The following is a 19,664-nucleotide window of genomic DNA, read 5'->3' as shown; positions in this document are numbered from 1 at the left end:
GCGGGGTGCGGCGATCTTTTCATTGCAGTTTGCACTGCAAAGGCTGAAAACTGTGAAAGCACGTGTACCGCGTGGCAAAAAAAAGGACTGCGGCAATATAGAAACCTGTGTAACGGCTCCTGTGCGACTTTGCATGTAACGCCCTGCGTGCGGCAAACATGTGCCAATGTAACGCTTCATGGCCTCACTGCGGCAACATATATTGCCAGTACGGCATTTCTTCCTATTTTCATCGTTTTATTGCACATTGTCTCCACCGTTTTACATGGCATGAAAAAGTATACAAAAATGTCGATTCAGCTTGTCCTATTGATACTTTCTTTAGTTTTTTTATACTGAAATGCACAGTCCAGCAGAGAACGGAATGGGAAGACAGAACCAAAGAGGAGACATGACAACACAGCGGGAAGCCTGAGCAGCGTGCTGGTGAATTGGGCCTCCCTTCCCCGACCATGGGTCTCGGGATCAGCGGCAGGATCAAGCACCGAATACAAAAAAATAAGTAGAGCAGAAAAAAAGGACATGAGCAACTTGTAAGGAAACAGAATTTAATGAGATGGCGAGTTGCCTGGTGTTACAGGTGTGGCACAGAGTGTGAAAAAGCATGATCAGCGTGATAGCCATACGGGGAAACTGTGGCAATAGACTAACATGTTCTAGAAATAGACTAGCAGAGGCTAAATGCAACGCTCTCCACACCGTCGCCGTCATCATCATCATTGCGGTGGCGCTGATTGGGAGAACACAACGCGCGCATCCACCACTTTGACAACTCGAAATCAAATTTTCGTTGTGACATGACATGATCTAAGCGACAGTGGCACAGAGCCTAGTCCCTACCTATTTGCTACACAGCACATTGGTCAGTGTTCTTCAAGGAGTTCATGTTTTCCTAGTAGGACTACTGAAAGTAGGATGGAAACTGGTCATTTGAAGTCGTAGTTTTGCGTATCCTTCCTGAGATTTGGCTTTCTGGCCTTCTTGTTAGGGTCCTCTCGGAATGATTTCTCTAGCTGGTCTGTTTTTTGCGCGCCTCTCTGGTATGCTCCGAAGACAGTTGACATTGTCTTGGAGAGTGAAGCAGCGTCGACCGTATCATCAAATACTAACGGTTGCGAGTAGGCTGGCACAATCTCTTCGGGCTGGTTGCCGTCCAGAGCGAGAAACAGCTGCTTGATGAGGTCTTTGGACACGTCGCTCTTCAGCTCCAGGCCAGTTTCCTGCCAGTGGGCAAGGCTTTCTTTCAGCTCGGTTTTCACCTGGTCACGGATAGCTGGATTACAGCTGCTGACTTGCATCCACATCAGAAGAAGAAATATGTTGGCATGGTGGACAGTCTGAAATACAAAGTGAGAAAAGGGAAAAGGAGAAAGAAGTAAATGGTTTTACTGAGACTTTCATACTAGGAGTAAGACAGCAACTATTGCACAGTGCTACATCCTTACCTACAGTCGGACCCAAATTTAGCCTTGGTAAGGATCAGTGATCAGGGATGGACTCACTAGTCCGGAAAGTACGGCATTGTCTGTAGTCATTTCTCGAAAGCTCTCACTGACTCGCATGGAATGTCTAGCGTGCAAGTTACTCCTGGTAGTTGTACAAGAAAATGGCTCAGATGGCTACTACGAGAACATGGCTCATGCTCGCACACTACCGTATATAGCTGGGGCCATCTATGAAAAACTATTGCTGTGGCGGTGGAATGGTGGCTGAAGGGGGACAATTGTTACATGGCCTAATGCTGCCACTTGCTAAGCTTAAAAGAGAGGACGAGGGAAAGAAAATGCACAGTCAATTTACCTACACTTTGCAGCCATTTTGGATCCAACAAGGCAGGGAATGCAACTGAATTCTGTCTATTGAAGTCGGAAACTTTTAAAGGAAAAAATCACGGTTCCTGCTAGGATCAGTTAGACTACTTGTATGCTTTTTCGCGTTTGTAGAAACGCCACAATGCCACCACTTACAAATCAAGGCTTGGGACTTGGAATAGCAGAGAGCTACAGCTTTCATAAGTGGCGGCTTACCCCTTTGATGGAAATGCCTTCTCCACCCTTGGTCCAGTTGTCAAGCATTTTTTCTGCTTCCGGTGAGAGTGGAATCTGCTCCCTCTCAAACTGCTCTGGGGACTCTAGCCGCTCCAAGATTTCCAATGTGCCGGTTGTCCACTCGAACACATCAACCACCATTTGCATGCTGGCTTGGTCTGAGCGCAGATTTTTCCGTTGCTCCAGTGCTTGAGCTTGCAATTGCTCCTGTCCTTTCTCGGCCTGAGATTCTTCCGCTTGTGTGTGAGTATCAGCGCTCCAATTATCCTGTCTGGCTGCATACCCCTCAGTAGGTGTGGATACATGCTTGTCCACATGATCAGCGGTATCCTTACTCCTGCTATCAACTTCTTCCTGGTATTCACCATCCGAGCACCAAGGGACTGAACTGCAGGTTGATCTGTATGAGTTAGAGGAGTCTACGCTGCTTTGGTGACTCAGAGAGCGACCAGTTGGTGTGTGCGGTGACTTATCATCATCATCATCATCATCATCATCATCATCATCATCATCATCATCACTGTTTTGATGGTTACCGCGCTCTGACTCGCCAACGATGCTGGATTCTGAATCTACAGCGTCACATCTCAGAGACTGTGTGGAACCGGTGTGTGATAAATCGATCGCTTTCTCCCCACTTGGACTTCTTTCATCAGAGGTTGCTGTCATATCCGTTGTAGTTGTACCTGTATGTTCCACTGCTTGAGAAATACCCTCCTCAGTAGCCGGTGGCATCTCATAATCACCACCTTGCTCCGAAGGCACAACTTGTCTCGCCTGAGCAGCAGACAAGTCAGTGCCTACTTCTTTCACTGAACTGGCGGTGCACGTGGTATCCGGCATCACCAGAAGGGGAGCTGCACGAAAACAAACACATTGGTAGAAAACACATGGTTAAGTCCTTCTGTCATAATGGGTACCACAGGTGAAGACAGCCAAGCCATTTTTGCTTTTGTTTTGCTTGAAGAGCAGTTATGTTGCACTGCCAGGAACTAGGTGTTTAGGCTTCAGTGTGTAGACTGTTAGCATCACTGGAGAGTGCACGTTGGCGATATACTGTGCCTCGTGCATGACATTATGACTCATTAATGTGGCTTGTATGGGACACAGTTGTTCATTATGTTTGACGATTTGCCTTGCATGGTATACGGTGCTGTATTCTGTGCATTGTATAGTATATAAGCATACACATCATTGTAATTATTATTATTGGATACTGTGCTGTGTGTAGCATACATCACTTTGTATGGTGTACTGTTCAATGTATGATGTACTGTTCAATGTATGGTGTACTGTTCAATGTATGGTGTACTGTTCAATGTATGGTGTACTGTTCAATGTATGGTGTACTGTTCAATGTATGGTGTACTGTTCAATGTATGGTGTACTGTTCAATGTATGGTGTACTGTTCAATGTATGATGTACTGTTCAATGTATGGTGTACTGTTCAATGTATGATGTACTGTTCAATGTATGATGTACTGTTCAATGTATGGTGTACTGTTCAATGTATGGTGTACTGTTCAATGTATGATGTACTGCACATTGTAAAGCATACTCACAACTGTGCAGTTAATGGTGTACTTAACATGTATTGGTACACTGACCATTCTACACTATACTTAGTGTCTGCTACAGAGTCGGGTAAGCGACTCGGTTGGGAGGTTCTTGGTCCAGCTTGGAAAAAGAACGCCGAGTCACTTGTGACCTGGTTGGGACTCAATCAGGCATTCATGAAGTCCTAAGACTCGCTGATGTACAATAGCCACACTTGAATGTACCCGGGACTGACCCGGTTGCAAGAGTTGTGCCAGGTACACGTACACCCGGTAAATTCATGTGCTTTGGACATGCTACAGTCACTGCGGTATCAGCCATACCATTCCTTGCCCCAGGCATCCCGTGAATCAATATACCGTAAAAGCCTGTGTATAGGCCCCGGGCGTATAGAATAGCAGCCTCGATTTCCTGGGCGTATACAAGGGCACGGGCGTTATTTTGGAACCGGGCGTATACTTGGAAAAGGGATAGCAGTAAGTATTGGGTATCAGTACCTGTACAGCAGGGAGTCGTAAGGTATTTTACGACTCCCTGCTGTATATGTACTGGTGTTTCCGGCATACCTGGGCGTATACATGGGCATGGGCGCTATTATGAAACAAAAGTGTTGACTTCCCCTGACTGGGCGTGTACACGGAGGGTGGGCGTAATTTCGAGTGGGCATATACAGGGGCTTTAACGGTTATGCACTGATTTGGGCTCTTCGATTCGAAAATATTCAGAGGAGCCACACCACCTCTGCAAGTAAATTTATACTTCAGGTGGCTGACTGTACCACCCTAAAATACCTTCCGGCGCCCCTGCCCCTGCCCCTGCCCCTGCCCCTGTGCTTGGTTTGAAATCCTAGAGCAGACATGGATAGTGTGGCTGGAACTGGACTTACCTGGAACTGCAGTTTCATCTACCTCTTCTTGCTCTGCGTCCACGTCACCCGTATCAGTATGTCCGGAGACATTGTCGACGGATTCTTGCTCTAGTGCGCCTATGCTCAGACAAGAATCTCGACCGGACTCAGGACTCGATTCATTGCTAAGGTGAACATCAACACCACCAGGCTTGTTTGAAACATTGATACTTGTAACACTGGCCACTGGTGGTGTATCACACCCGTCTTCATCCACTTTTGTGATAGAGGAGGCTTCTGTTGCCAGTGGTGCTGCAGAAGCTAGTACTTCTCCTGCTCCTGCTGCTAATGATGGTTCTGGTGCTGCTGCTGCTGCTGAAACTGTTGTTGCTGCTGCTGCAGTTGTTGCTGCTGCCGGTGCTGCTGCTGCAGTTGTTGCTGCTGCTGCTGCTGCTGCTGCTGATACTGCTGCTTGTTCTGCTGCTGGTGCTGCTTGTTCTGCTGAGTTGTCAAAGCATGATACTCCCTTATCCAGTTCACCTTCTGGTAATGATGTTTCTGACCTGTGCTCTGATTCTGGCACGACTGACGTTGGTGGCTTGGTTGGGTCTGGAACATGGGGCGTTGACTTCTCCACCCGCAGATCTGCTTGACGTGTTCCTGGCAGGTCTTTAGAGATGGTAGCTGGTGACTCTACTTCCATGTCTGAGTGTGTTAAGCCTCCTGTAGATGCCCCCGCTGGTGGACCTTCAGGAACATGTACACGCTCTTTATCTCTCGGACTGGGCAAGCTGATTTTCAGATCTGCAGCTCCTGGTTTGGAAGACACGCATTGCTCTTGCGAATCTAAACCTATTTCACACGAGGCTTTAGCGTGAAGCAACTCTTCTGGATCTGGATTGGATCGTAATTCCTTTCCCTCTTGCTCCGAAGTTTGTACTTGCTGCTCTCCTAGTTGAGAACTTGGTGATGTTAAGCTCTCTACTGGAGCTGAAAGTGATGGTACTGTGTGGGCCACTGACTCAGAATTTGATAACGACACTTCCTGCACCACTGGCTCTGGATTTTGGGCTGGTGGGTGGTCGTCTGGCTCCAGATTTGAAAGCTGAGTCGTCTCGTCGTTTGCTGGAATTGGTGACGGGGGCTGATCCTTTGATGTTGGAGTTGTTAAATGGGGCTTCTCGAATGCACCTGGGAGCTCTTGCTGATCCGCTAGCTTTGCAGTAGGAGACTGGGAGACCTTCTTTGGTTCTGGAATCGGTAGCGGAGGATCCTGAGTAGTTCCTGGAGCTGGTAGCTGTGGCGAGTTAGCCAGATTCCGATCAAGTGCAACCAACTGTACTGCTGGTCGTGAAGCGCATGCCTTTGGATGGCTTTCGAGACCTGCAAGGGACGTGGACGATGCAGTGGAACCAAAAACAGGCGTTTCTGACTGGTTGGATTGATCTGATGAAGGTGATTGCACATGCTCTCTTTGAGTCTCAACTCCAGATGTTGGCTGCTTAGTCAAATCTGCAGATACCACAGTGAAGACACGTTTGTACAAGATTTTGTACCCAATCCAATTTGAAACCCACATACTTTCGCAAAATGTGAGATTTCTTTTTGTTAAATGGTAGAGCAGTGGAGAGATTTTTGCAGTAACTCAGCCCACTTTCTTAGCCTAGATTAAGAGCCTGATAAAACACTCCAAACGAAATATCCAAAATCGTTCATCATAATAATAATAATAATAATAATATTCGCGGGATCCGCGTTAGCATCACTTGAATGTTCAGAAACACACAAGCTATAGCCTTCGCTTCCGCAGGCCACCACTATGCCTTTACACCTTAGTGTAAATCGTTCATCACACACACAATATGCATGTGTTTCATAACATAAGTAGCAGTACAGTGTCCAGTCAACCTTCAATCTCGCAAAAAATGACGATTCATGAATAAGAACTCTGTTTTCATGCCCGATCGAAGGGTCACTATTTGCGAGTTGACTGTAGACGATGACATACAGTAATGTGCTTCCCATGTTCACAGAGTGGCCAGTACATGTGTTCACAGAGTGGCCAGTACATGTATTTGATGGCACAGCATCCGTGCACAGAAAACCTTCAAGGCTTGTTATAACTATAACATAATACTAGTATCCATATTTACCTGTGTCTGCTGCCGCTACACTGTTGACTTCGGCATCATTTCCCGAAGCCGGCAGGTCCTCTGGAAACTCTGTGTGCATCTCCTCTGAAGATGCTGGTGATGGAGTCGAGGATGGACAAGTGTGATCTGTTCTCCCATCAGTAAGCTGCTGCACTGCCTGCAGGATAGCGCCACGTTGCTCATTCTCTGCATTATCCACAGCAGCTAGACTCGTCGGATCACAGCCAGGTAACTGGTGAGAAGTATGCAATGGTGTATCGCCTTGCAGGGCTGCACAGAGACAGCAAAGGAATCCAGTCACAGATTGCATTCATCTTGGGCACCCTGTAAGAAGACCTTAGGGTCTGTTGGGAATGCCCAAGTAAAATAATAAAATACAATACAATACAATACAGATTGCAGACGAATCCTTACGGGGACCGGATTGCATAATATCCCGATATTGGTAAAGCTACAGTTCTACATGCGCAAACTAGCAGAAAATATGATTTCCATGTATTAATTCTCATACAGTGTGACAGATCTAAGTTTGGTACCGTGAAAATAGGTTTCTGAAAAGAAATGTAGGCGGCTTCAGCGAGAATAGGTAAATCTATCGAACCTTCCACTTGGCAAACCTGCAAGAAAACACCACTCCCTGCTCAATATACAGTGTTTCGGTGAATTCACCCCTCATTACCGTATTTCCCCGTAAGTTAGTTCTCCCCAATGACTTAGTACCCCCCTATAAAAAATACACTTTCCACTGCCGAGGTTATCACCCCGAAAGACAGTCCCCCCCCGAAAGATAGTAAGTTTGTACCCATCCTACATGTACAGACACCGTACAGCACATACATCATATGCACGGACACTACAAAAAAAAGAGTTGCGCAGGCTTCCCACTGCGTGTCATTTACCCCGATAAAAAAGTACTCCCCGAAAGTTAGTACTCATGTGGCTGCTAAGTTCGAAAGTTAGTACGTACTGACTTACGGGGAAATACGGTAGTTGTGCTTGAGTAGGCTTATGAAACTTGTGCTGTGGGAACACTACAATTTATGGTGCTCTGGCAGCCTAAATATAACTTGGGATACTAGTCTACAATGACGCTCCGTTTCCAGTGCAACAAGCTCCTCACGAATTCCTCATAGCAGCATAAGTCACGGTTGTCCGTGAAGGTGAATAGTAAGCGCCGAGGACCGTCGTGCCCCCAAACAACTAGCGGTAAGCCATATTCTCGGAGTAGCACAAACTATTACAAAATATTTGTTTCGTCCTTTCCCAGACGAGAATCAAAATTGGAGCGCTTGTGGGAGATGCCTGGTTACTCTAGCTGTAGATTCCGGCTCAGTGGATGAGCAATGGGGGCTGTTAACGAGAATCTGTGTTCTTATCAAGGAACATTGTACAACATACAACATAGCAACTTACTGGTATCTGAAGGGAATTGCGAGCACTGCACATCTGATGTCTGCCGTTCTTCCACTTGTGTAATGGCTACGAAAGGCTGCTGCAGAGTTGCAGGTGTAATTTGACCACAATGAAGTCTGTCTGCATCTGATTCCACCGTTGAAGGCAGATCACCATAGGGCTGAACAGTGACTGCTTGTCCCGCTTCAACATGAGCCGGGCTACTGACGTGTCCCTGACTCAGGCTACAGACTTTACGGTGTTGCGACGGAGAATTTGGAAGTTCTGAAGTGTTGAAACACAAATCCAGTAGTGGACCAAAAACAAATCTTCCTGATTTCCATTAATGGGCATAGAAATGTTATAACACACATCACAAGCTACTGTGATCTTCATAATGCAAACATTCTCCAGGCAGGTGACAACAGGCTTATTCATTTTTGTCTAACTGCCAGCTTGTCAGCGTCTTAAAGATGGGTAATATTATTTTATTCAATGCAAAGGGAACGGTATGTTTAATACTGAAGTAGAATCCATAGCAATGTAAGTTTTGCTGTGTGTATTCCCGTAGTTATGCAGAAGACGTTACTTCAGTAACGTCTGGCGCTAGCCAGGGTCCACACAGCTTCGTTTTTTTGTTTGTTTGTTTGTGTCATGCCTGGCGCTATCCCGTATCTGTCCGGTACGTACCGTACCATCAAACACAGCTGGCCACATACAGCTGGCCGCAATATTCAAATAGGGCTTTCAAACACAAGATCATAACGTGAAGCAACTTGGAAGAATGAGTATGAATGCAAAGTGTATGGGGGAATGCATGTAGGGCGATAGTCCGGGTTCGAATCCCAGGTTATGCCTGAAAAAAAGGAGAATTGAAAAATCTATAACATCCCTGTGCTTTTTTTGCCTAGGTCATCAAGGCGGTAGACGGTTTCGTATTACCCTCGACCGTACCTGTCCCGTACCTGTCCCGTACCGTACCATCAAAGACGGCTGGCCACAATGCAGGTTTTTTCAAGTTTTTTTGGGTGCGGATGCAGTTTTGAGAGCTCTGCATCCTTTTGGGAAAGTCTTCGGTTTTAGGTTGTCCCATGTCAGGAGGTTTTTGCCCTGGCCATGGCGACAAGTGCAAGTAGTATCAGTATAGTGGTTGACCCCCTCGAATATGGGAGTCCTTCGCCCAGCTCAGTTCTTACAAACAAATGCAGTGATTGCCTAAACGGCCTGGCGGAAATTGTAGTTGAAATACAGCGAGAGCGACGCGAGGCAGCAGATCGAGAGAAGCGTCTGATGTCCAAGATTGATCTGCTCACCCGGAAGGTTGAAGAACTGTCTCTGAAAGCTGCTGGGTCATCGGCATTTGATCACGGTGATGGAATTTCCGAAAAAGTCGACCAAAAAACAACGAACAAGAAAGGCCAAAAAAATAGAAAAAACCGACCTGTTGGCGCTGCCACATCAACGAGTACAAATACGGGTACTCCAGGCAGCGACCACCATACGACGTCCGAGACCTCCGTAGCTGTCGACAGTTCCAGTTCCTCTCCTGAGAGCACAATCCTATCGCAGCTCGGAAATTCGAAAAATGCCTCCATCCCAGCGCAGAGTGATTTACTTTCTAATTTCGAAGAGGACAACAAAGACAGTGGAGTATGGGAACTTGTTTGTGAACGAAAGCCTGTCGGAAGGAAGTGTGTGATGTTCGTTGGCAATCTTCCCTGCAGTGATGTTCGTTGGCAATCTTCCCTGCAGTGCAGTACCTGAAAAGATTGCTGAGTTTGTGACCATCAGAGCAAGTGAAGCCAAAGTGAACGTCAAGATCTACGAATGCAAAATTTTCAAAAAGGAAAGGTCCTCCTCGGCACGCCTTGTTCTGGATGCTAAGAGTGCAGTACTAGTGAATTCGAGAGAGTTCTGGCCTAGACCTCTGTACTCACGTCTATGGAATTTTGACAAGTATGATTCTACTTCTCCACAATCCCGATCACCTGCGGGTGATGATGAGGCAATGGATCTGTTAAGTGGCCTACCAAATATCCGTACTGAGACACGCCCAGCTGATGAATCGTCTGGTGCCATCAAGGGATTATCTATCAACTCGGAATGACCAGCACGAGCACGACCAACACGCTCCGACTGTACCTAACGAATGCCTTTGGCATAGCCTCCAAATTTGGTGACTTCCGCCATGCTCTCGCACTCCACTCTCCCGACATCGCTATCGTTACCGAAACCAAGCTCACGGTGGAAAAAATGTCACAAGCCGAGACTGCCATCCCTGGCTATGGCCCTTCAATGCGGTTGGATAGGACGGCTCAAGGAGGCGGTGTCGCTGTCTGGGTGCACAACGACCTAGCGGCTATTGAGCTTGACATGGTTCACCGTGACAACCAGGAGATCATATGGTTCACCGTCCGTCTGCGATGTGGTCTAACAGCTGTTGTTGTTGCCCTGTACAGGCCTGGTAGTGCTCCGGAGGGTGACACCAGCCTCATGGAGTACCTTGATCGCACTCTCGATGCTGCCCGATGTCATGGTACCCAGTTGATCCTTGCTGGAGACTTCAACGTCCACAGCACCGACTGGCTTCATAGTACAAAGACAACACCTGCTGGCGAAGCAATGGAGGAGCTCAGTGCTGCTCATCACCTCACCCAACACGTGCTTGAACCAACCAGGGGCAATAACACCCTGGACCTGGTCCTTTCCGACTTTGACACCCCGGTCATGTCTACTGTGCACCCACCTCTCGGCCGATCTGACCATGCCAGTGTGATTACCGACTTCCTGCGTGCTCCACCACACCGGGAGCCTCCAACCTCGAGGTGCGTGTGGCGCTATAATTTGGCTGACTGGCCACGTTTAAAGCACTTCTTCCGGCAAACAGACTGGTCCTCTATCATCACTGACAACATTGACCTGTAATGCGAGCGGCTGACTGGCAGGATCTCTGAGGGCATGACAACGTTCATCCCGTCCAAGAGCCTCAAGCTGCACAGTACTGACCCAGTGTGGTGGACACCAGAGTGCACCGAAGCCACCAAGAGGAAGCGAAATGCATGGAAGCGACTCCGTCTGCATCCAGCAGATGCACAACTCCAACTGGCTTATACCCAAGCCACAGCCACTGCCTCAGCATGCCTTCAGAGAGCTGAAGATACCCATACAGCAGCCATCCGTCGAAGGCTCGCAGCAGGTGGTTTATCCAGTCGTGAATGGTGGTCCACTGTCAAGCGTGCCGGTGGGTGTGGGCGTAGCCATGATATCCCTACCCTCAAGGAGGAAAACGGCGAGGAGCTAACCACCACTAAGGACAAAGCAGAGAGCTTTGCCCGCTACTTTTCAGCGAAATGCAGCCTTGGTGATGACCTTGATGCCAGCAACCTCCCGTATGTACGCCCGCGATCTGATGCTTGTCTGAGTACCATCCACTTTAGGCCACGAACGGTATGCCGTGAACTGAGGAAGATTGTGCCGTCCAAATCCACTGGCTCGGATGGTGTACCAGGACGAGTGTTGAAGCAGTGCTGTGAGGAACTGTGCAGGCCTGTGGCCCAGCTCTTCAGCAAAGCATTCCGCCAAGGCCAGCAACCGTCACTGTGGAAGCTTGCCTCAGTTGTACCTGTGCACAAGAAGGGTTCGAAGTCCGCAACAAAGAACTACCGACCCATATTCCTGCTGCCAATACTGTCAAAGGTCATGGAAGCTATCATCAATCGTAGCCTTATGGGATTCCTTGAGCGCCGGCACATCCTCACCACTAACCAGTAAGGCTTCCGCTCCGGCCTGGGAACGCAGGACCTCCTTACCCTACTACACCATCGTTGGAGTACCGTGGCTGCAGGGGGCGGAGCTGTGCGGGTTGCTGCTGTGGATAATGCTGGAGCGTTCGATCGAGTCTCCCACCCAGGTGTGATCCACAAATCCCAGCAGTACGGTGTATCTGGCATGCTCCTTGCATGGTTGAGGGACTACCTGCTGGACAGGCGCCTGAGTGTTGTCGTTGGTGGGCAGTCGTCCAGCCCACACCGCATCACAGCCGGTGTTCCGCAAGGTAGCTTGTTGGGACCGACACTGTTCCTCCTCTTCTCGACCGATGCCGATGACCACCTTCCACCAGGTGTAGATCTGGCCGCTTATGCCGACGACACAACGCTGTTTCAGTGCCTGTTCACCATGGATACCATTGACCACAGCTCGACAGTCCTGCAAAATGCTCTCGATGCCCTTGTGAATTGGGGCACCAGCTGGAGAATTGTGTTCGAGCCAGCCAAGTCCCAGGCCATGACTATTGACCATCACCGCCTCGCCTGGGACCTCCCAGCAGTACAGTTTGCGGGTGTGTCCCCCTGAATGGAGAGAGTAACCTCAAGCTTCTTGGGGTAACCTTGGACAGCCAACTTTCCCACCGCAACCACCTCCGTACCATCGCCATCAGAGCACGCCAGCGTCTCGGGCTCCTGCGGAAGGCCTCTCCGCTCCTGGATTCTCGCAGCCGAGCTACAGTGTACCGTGGGTTTGTACGCCCAGTAATGGAGTACTGCCCATTGGTCTGGATGGGCGCAGCAGATTGTCACTTGCAGCGACTTGACCAGACGCAGTGCTCAGCCCTCCACTTGATTGGCCCCGGCGCAATGCTGCAAAGCCTGTCTATCCGGCGCATGGTAGCTGCGTGTACCTACATTTACAAGCTACTGTGCTCCAATCCTACCAGCCCACTTCGTCAGCTCTTGCCTCCCTCTCAAGCCCCCCGACCAGCCCATGTTCGACCCACTCGTCTCTCTCTCGTCCGTCTCGACATGCATAACTACCAGCTTGAGACAGGGCTACCTGTCAATAGCCGGGAAAGTTGCCGTAGAGCTTTCCTCGCCTGTGCTGTCCCTGTATGGAATGCCCCGCCACCCGCCGTCCTCAGCCAGCCACCTGACCGGAAAAGGCTGCAAAGTTTCAAAGTGTCTGTCTTCCGGCACCTCCGTGCCCAGCAATGGCACTGGGCCACTGACACTTTGTAAGATGTATGCACATCTGCCCACACACTGCTTCATATTGCCATACGCCTCGTGCCCTGCTTACTCTTTTCTCTGGATCTGAATGTGCACCCCTTACGCATTATATAATTATACTTTATTTAGTTCTCTCCCCCTCTCTTGCCCCCAACCCTCCCCGCTCGCTCTCTCTCTCTCTCTCTCTCTCTCTCTCTCTCTCTCTCTCTCTCTCTCTCTCTCTCTCATTGTTTTAAATACTTTATTTAGTTCTCTTGCTCCCCAACCCTCCCCGCTCTCTCTCTCTCTCTCTCTCTCTCATTGTTTTAAATACTTTATTTAGTTCTCTTGCTCCCCAACCCTCCCCGCTCTCTCTCTCTCTCTCTCTCTCTCTCTCTCTCTCTCTCTCTCTCTCTCTCTCTCTCTCTCTCTCTCTCTCTCTCTCTCTCTCTCTCTCTCTCTCTCTCTCTCTCTCTCTCTCTCTCTCTCTCTCTCTCCCCTCTCTCTCGCTCTCTCTCTCTTTCTCTCTCTCTCTCTCTCTCTCTCTCTCTCTCTCTCTCTCTCTCTCTCTCTCTCTCTCTCTCTCTCTCTCTCTCTCTCTCTCTCTCTCTCTCTCTCTCTCTCTCTCTCTCTCTCTCTCTCTCTCTCTCTCTCTCTCTGTCTAAGTCTCTCTCTCTTTCTCTCTCTGCTATTGGCGCGCCTGGTTGTGATGAAGCCGAGACTCAAGGTTGGCAGAGCATCCCAGACCACGCCACCACTCCCCTTATTCATGGCTCACACATGACAGGTTTACGTGGCTCTAGTAAAAAAAAAAAAAAAAAAAATATTCAAATAGGGCTTTCAAATGCAAGATCGTAACATGAAGCAACTTGGAAGAATTAGTATGTATGCGAAGTGTATCGGGGGATGCATGCAGGGCGATAGTGCGGGTTCGAATCCCAGGTTATGTCTTTAAAAAACAGGAGAAATTTATAAGAATTTATAACATCCCTATGCTTTTTTGTCTAGGTCATCAAGGCAAAAAGCATAGCGTAGGGCCCTGAGCTTCCAAGCTCTCTCGTTTGTGCATAGTCTGCACTCAGAGTGGAGCTGTGCGCAATCATCCTTTGATGATATCAAACAGACTTACGTCTTATGGAAAGAACTTGACTTGGTTTGATTTCACATGTGCTTGACTCCTGCACATCGCTAGGTTCCTTTTCCGTCTCTCCTCCAAGACAAAATGAACACGACTGACCCATTGTGAACAGGCCCTGTGGCTCAACACCTGCAGTAGTATCGGATGGAAAACAGTACTTCAGTGTAATGCACAGTGGCAATACAGTCGTCCCTCTCTAATCCGGCACCTTTTGCTACGGCGTTTTCTGCTGGATTAACGAGGGTGCTGGATTAAGAAATCCTGCCCTCTGACCCGGCCCTACCCAATTGCATGCATGTATCATATGTACGTCAAAACGCAGGGTTTTTCCGTGTCGACCCAAGTATTTGGTGCACGGCTTTATATTCTCAATTGTTCTCCGGGAATATACACAGTGATAAAGTGATAAAGTAAAACAGAGAACATGTTCACATGTACTCTTGCACACACACACCTCGGAAAATTGGCAGGACACTACTCCTTGCTAAAATAAGAAAGTATGGTTGACTGCCGTTGTCTCCTGGACAACATCGACCAGACTGGCCTAACCTGGAGTGCACCTGTGCGGTACGCGATTTACGACTGCCGGATTATGAAATCAAACTACGTGCAGTTTGAGCGATTCATTTCAAAAAGTCACTGCCGGAGGCGGAATTCAAGTGCCGGATTAAGATGTAGGAATTGAACGGAAAAAATTGGTTTCGTCAGAAAGTGCGCCGGTTGGCAAGGGTTCCGGATAAACAAGTGCCGGATTAGAGAGGGACGACTGGAATAAAAATAATTTCCGCATGCATTCTGGGTGGGGCATAGTTGACAAATCAGGACAGAAAATTCCAAGGAATGTTTTATATCAGCAGATGGCTGCTCCTGACCCTGTGGCAGACCTGGTCACACGCACTGCCATTCATCCCCTCAGGTTTTATGTGCAGCAGCGCGTACTATGCTTTATCTGGCTCTGCCTTCACGATGCCTCGAGCCACCTATTTAAACTCTTCTTCTCCATCGTTCCATCTCAGAGACTGCAGGGTGGTAGTAGTAACCTGCTCCTTATTCCTCCAGCCATTACTACACACTCGGCCTTATTCCGCCAGCCATTACTACGCACTCGGCCTTATTCTTCCAGCCACTACCACTGACTCGGCCAAGCGCATAACGCATGCAGGTGCTGTGCTATGGAATGTTCTGCCTCCAGAAATTAGATGCATTGCAAACTTGCCAGTTTTCAAGCCCAACGCCATGAACCATATATCGCAAAGTTGTCTATAGACCTGGTCCATTGGTACTCTTGCTAATGTTTTGTACTTTCTCTCCCTCCACGACTTCTTCCCCCCCTCTCTCTCTCTCTCTCTTTCTTACTCACACTATTGCTTTTCCCATGTCGGTCCAGTGCCATTAGTATGCTGCCTGTTTTGGATTTACCATTAATGAAGAATACAACAACAACAACAACAACAACATAAGGGCTCGCGTTTCCTGGCGGACTCACACAGGCTTCCATCTGAAGAACAGAAGAAGGACCTTTCATTCGGCAAACCTGAAAAAACGCACCAGTCCCTACTGGGTGCTCACAGTGGTTCAGCAGGGGTGGATCCAGGGGGGGGGGGGGGGGGGAGGAACCCCATAACCCCATGTAAATCAGGGAAGCCAACCCTCATCATTCTTCTGAGCTTTGAGTAGCCTAATGAAATGTATGCTACAGCAGCACTGCACATGATAGCGCTCCCGCAGCTCCAACATACTAGCCAAACGAAATTACTGCGATGCTCTCTTCCAGCGCGACAAACACCTTGTCTGCGTTATGCAGGGATATGAGTCAGTGTTGTATGTGGAGTTTTGGGAACAGATCCTTTGGGCCATTGGAAATTTGCAAAGATGTGTCATCAAACTACTACTGCCCCCACCACCACGCCCGGCCATATGAAAGGATTGTTGAGGTAGATGCACTGCGAATGGTCAATGACTATCTGCGTCTTTCCTCACAACTCCATGTGCAACACTAACTCATATTGCCGCCTTTCTGCTCACGAGGCGTTTCCTACGCTGGAAGTGTATCAACGAGTATGTTGTATCCCTAGTGATGTTCGGGATGCTGGAACACTATATACTGTGTTATAGTACTCCTGCAGCACAAACTTCAGTAGCCTATCCGAGGGGGGGGGGGCTCTGAGGGGTGAATCCCCCCCCCCCCCCCAAAAAAACAAATATGGCATCGATCATAGAGTACCAGGGTGCTTTTTTGAAGATCTATCCAGTGTAAGGTCCCTGCTTCTAGTGTGTCGCGAGCATGCTACTGCAGGACCTGCTATTATTCACTTACTGCGGAACTGCGATCTTGTCTGCTGATGAAGACCCTCGCTCTTCGCGGTAGGACGCGCGTGATCGCGTGTTCTCCACTTGTGACTCTGGCTATGTCGTAGATCTACTGGAAGCGGAGCTGGATACGGGACTTTCGGAGGTAGAGCTCTGGTGGCTGTGACGGTATTGTCAGTTGAGCTTGTGTTGAGCCCAGCAAGATCCTTGACGTCAGCAACGCGCTCCCGCTGCGGAGGTTCCGATGCGAGAAACTCGAGTGGTACCTGGTCGCTAGCTTGACATTCGATCTCTCTTAGCGAACTCTTGCAAGTCGGACTAGTCGGAGCCGTGCGAGGAATTCCGACCTCTGCCTCGTGATCCTCTTGGCTTCGCGGGACTGGCCGTTGCGCGAAGAACACACGCTGATTGTCTTTCAATAGATCCACCCGCACTACAAGATTGCAGCTGAACGGCATATCTTCATATTGAAATGCAAAAATCCAATCGCGAAGGCCAGTTAGTTGACCCTTGCAGCTCTGCTCCACAACTGAAAATGGTTCGGAACAACAGTTACATGAGGATGTGGTTCAACTACTCCGTAGATGCCCAAGCCGCTAAACACGCTAGTCCAAACAAGCCCTCTACGCCTGGCAGGGGTATGAACTAGCAAGGCAAAGGCTTGGTGGGCTAAGACGAGCAAAGTCACAGATCCTACTTGCCCTTGCAGCGTGCGTCTCCGCTCCGCCGCCTACCGTGAGTAGGCATCCGGCCGGGTACCGGGTACGTCCACATGCGGTCAGCGGCTTTATGTCGAAAGTCGCCCGCTCAGCCGCGCACCCGCCGCGGTGTTCAGGGTCGGTAATGATCGAAAATAAGCAGCCAGTTTGGTCGTATATCTAGTACCATGCAGTAGAGCTACAATGTAATTATGTATCCGTCTGTCCATGTCAGTATTACATAGCTGTGTAGAATGAGTCAAACTCGCCATGACGATACAAAGTTAGTTAGTTAGTTAGTTAGTTCAGGCAGATAAACACATCATAATCATTATTAATTTTATCATAGAAAGCAGGAAAATAATTCCATTGACATGTCAGCCTACGGCAGAGTCGTAAACGCTGTGGTCGTACATGGTGTTTTCGTGTACTCTACATTGTAGTCTACATGTAGACTCGTGAGCCACGTAACAGCCACGGCCTGCACGGCTGCAGCCACCAGGCTCCGAAAAACATTGACAGCTACACTCCGCTTTGACATACACATTGCACACTCGGAGCAGTCATCAGGTCATCGCTTTGACTGGGTCTGTGGAGTGTGGATGTCATGCTAGCACGGACCGGTACGGTGCGCAACCAGGACAAGCAAGGAGGGCATGCATGACCCCCATGGGCTAGAGCAGGGGTTGTATATGCAAACGTGCAAACACTGTTGACATTTATCTCTGCGCGTCTGTCAACACGTTTTGCGGTTTTCCTGGTGCAAAAAATGCCTCAACCGCGATTCGCGACAGGTAGTGAAACTGTGTCAAAATATAATGTAGATCTCTATTATACTAGCTTTCGAAGTGTAATACAATCATGATAATTACCGTGCTTCTGTCCCCAGTACTAATGGCTAATGCATGTTATCCATGTGCTCATTATGGAATAATGCATGCGGAAAGGCGGTTGAAGCACATATTGTTTTCAATGTCTATGGTCAAACGTGTGAGACAACCACATCCCGGAAAGCTATCACTGGTAATAATTGCACTGGTGTAGTTAGTAGGTGTACCATGGTGTACGGACGTGCAATATTCTAACTGGCCATGGGATCGCGGCGGAGGTCTACGTGTCGTACATGTCGAAAGTAACATAGTTTGCTGCGCACCTGTAGATCTACTGGGTATGGTGAGAACTCCGGTTAGGCACATTGAGATAGCGCGTGTTTTCTGCTGCTACTGCTGCTGGACACGCCAAAGCCGCTCTCTAGCCTCACTGACATGCACGGACCCACGTTCTCCGTTGCACCGAAGCGACATTCACAGAGAATACCATCGTCCCAGGTTCTGTCTGGCTATAACCGAGATGCAATGTTTCAGCCTCACGAGAAAACTGAATATTTTGTTTGCAAAAGTAGTGGATAAAGGCGAAGAGCATTCTTCGTTAGAGCTGCAGCATTCCTCCTGCGTCTGCCCGTAGGTGAATGTTTCTTTTTGGTGATTGAGACGAATTCTGGAGCAAGGCTACATACATTCTCCTCTTGGACTGCCCATTGAACGCTTAGATGGGGAAGCCTCGGGGTCGCCATTCTCGTCATGGTGAGCACGTTCTGTAGAAGTACAAGTACAAGTCGTATTATGAGCACGACACGCGAGAAAAAATGGCATTGGTCAATTTTTGATCCTTTCACTGCTTATTCGAAGACCGTTTATCGAAAAATCCATGCCGGAAAATGAAGGGAAAACCCAATGGTAGTGCATGACATACAAACTACAGGCAATTATTAATCGCAGTCACTACAAGCAAAAGAAGATCATCATTTTACCATAGCGCTTATCGGGACGGGGCCCTAGCTAGAGCATATTATGTAGTAATCATGTGATCGACTTTCTGAATAAAGAAGGTCTCTGTTTGTTGCATGTGTTAGAGTTTTCCGTAGTCTGAGCCTTTAGCATGAAACTCCAAGTACGAGTCGTAACCTCAAAGTACACAATTTTCTTCTTGCCTTCTGAACATAAATATTATGCAATCACAGTAAATTCTGCTACTCCTGATCGGAAAAGTCTTGATTACTATTTTTCAAGGCCGAGCGTAGTGAAAGGGTGCAATATACTTGTCTTTCACTCACATACGTTCAAGTAGCTGCTCTTGTTCTGCGCAACTGCATAAAACTGGCCATCGCCGTGTTTGTTTTCCTCGGTGTAGTGACGTTCGTCACTAGTGTGATTGCTATGATAGATCACTACGCCATGTGCTGGACAGTTAATCTGCAAGTGATAAGTGATGTGTTTGAAATTGCAGCGCAGGCTGGTAATGGTGTTCCAAGATGTATTGTGCAGGAGACTATTATGGAGATCGACCATCTTGCAGATAACGACATTTACGGTGCTCCTTTTGTTTCTCCAGAGACTACAGCGCCCGGTACAACCAGATCACACCACTGCAAAACGCAACGAAGGGGACATCAAGACAATGCTCATCTAGTGAAATTGTCATGTCGTAAAGCAAGCACCAGTACGGCTTCAAGTCGGAGAGCTCCCACTCGTCAGCCGG

The 19,664-nt window shown here is 48.4% G+C and overlaps 1 protein-coding gene across 1 annotated transcript; it reads right to left on the bottom strand.

The window, feature by feature from the left end:
* Positions 1-221: 221 nt before the first annotated feature.
* On the bottom strand, positions 222-17,118 carry LOC135822464 (mucin-2-like). The gene is made up of 7 exons (XM_065335236.1): positions 16,436-17,118; positions 14,110-14,247; positions 8,020-8,283; positions 6,607-6,876; positions 4,493-5,965; positions 2,028-2,905; positions 222-1,337 (listed from the first exon to the last, which is right to left on the bottom strand). Exons 1-7 carry the CDS (start codon positions 16,884-16,886, stop codon positions 927-929), a joined length of 3,885 nt encoding a protein of 1,294 aa, XP_065191308.1. The 5' UTR covers positions 16,887-17,118; the 3' UTR covers positions 222-926.
* Positions 17,119-19,664: the final 2,546 nt, after the last annotated feature.

This window comes from Sycon ciliatum, chromosome 8, assembly GCF_964019385.1.
Source record: "Sycon ciliatum chromosome 8, ocSycCili1.1, whole genome shotgun sequence".
NCBI classification, from domain to species: Eukaryota; Metazoa; Porifera; class Calcarea; order Leucosolenida; family Sycettidae; genus Sycon; species Sycon ciliatum.
This window is presented reverse-complemented; position numbering and strand designations above follow the sequence as displayed.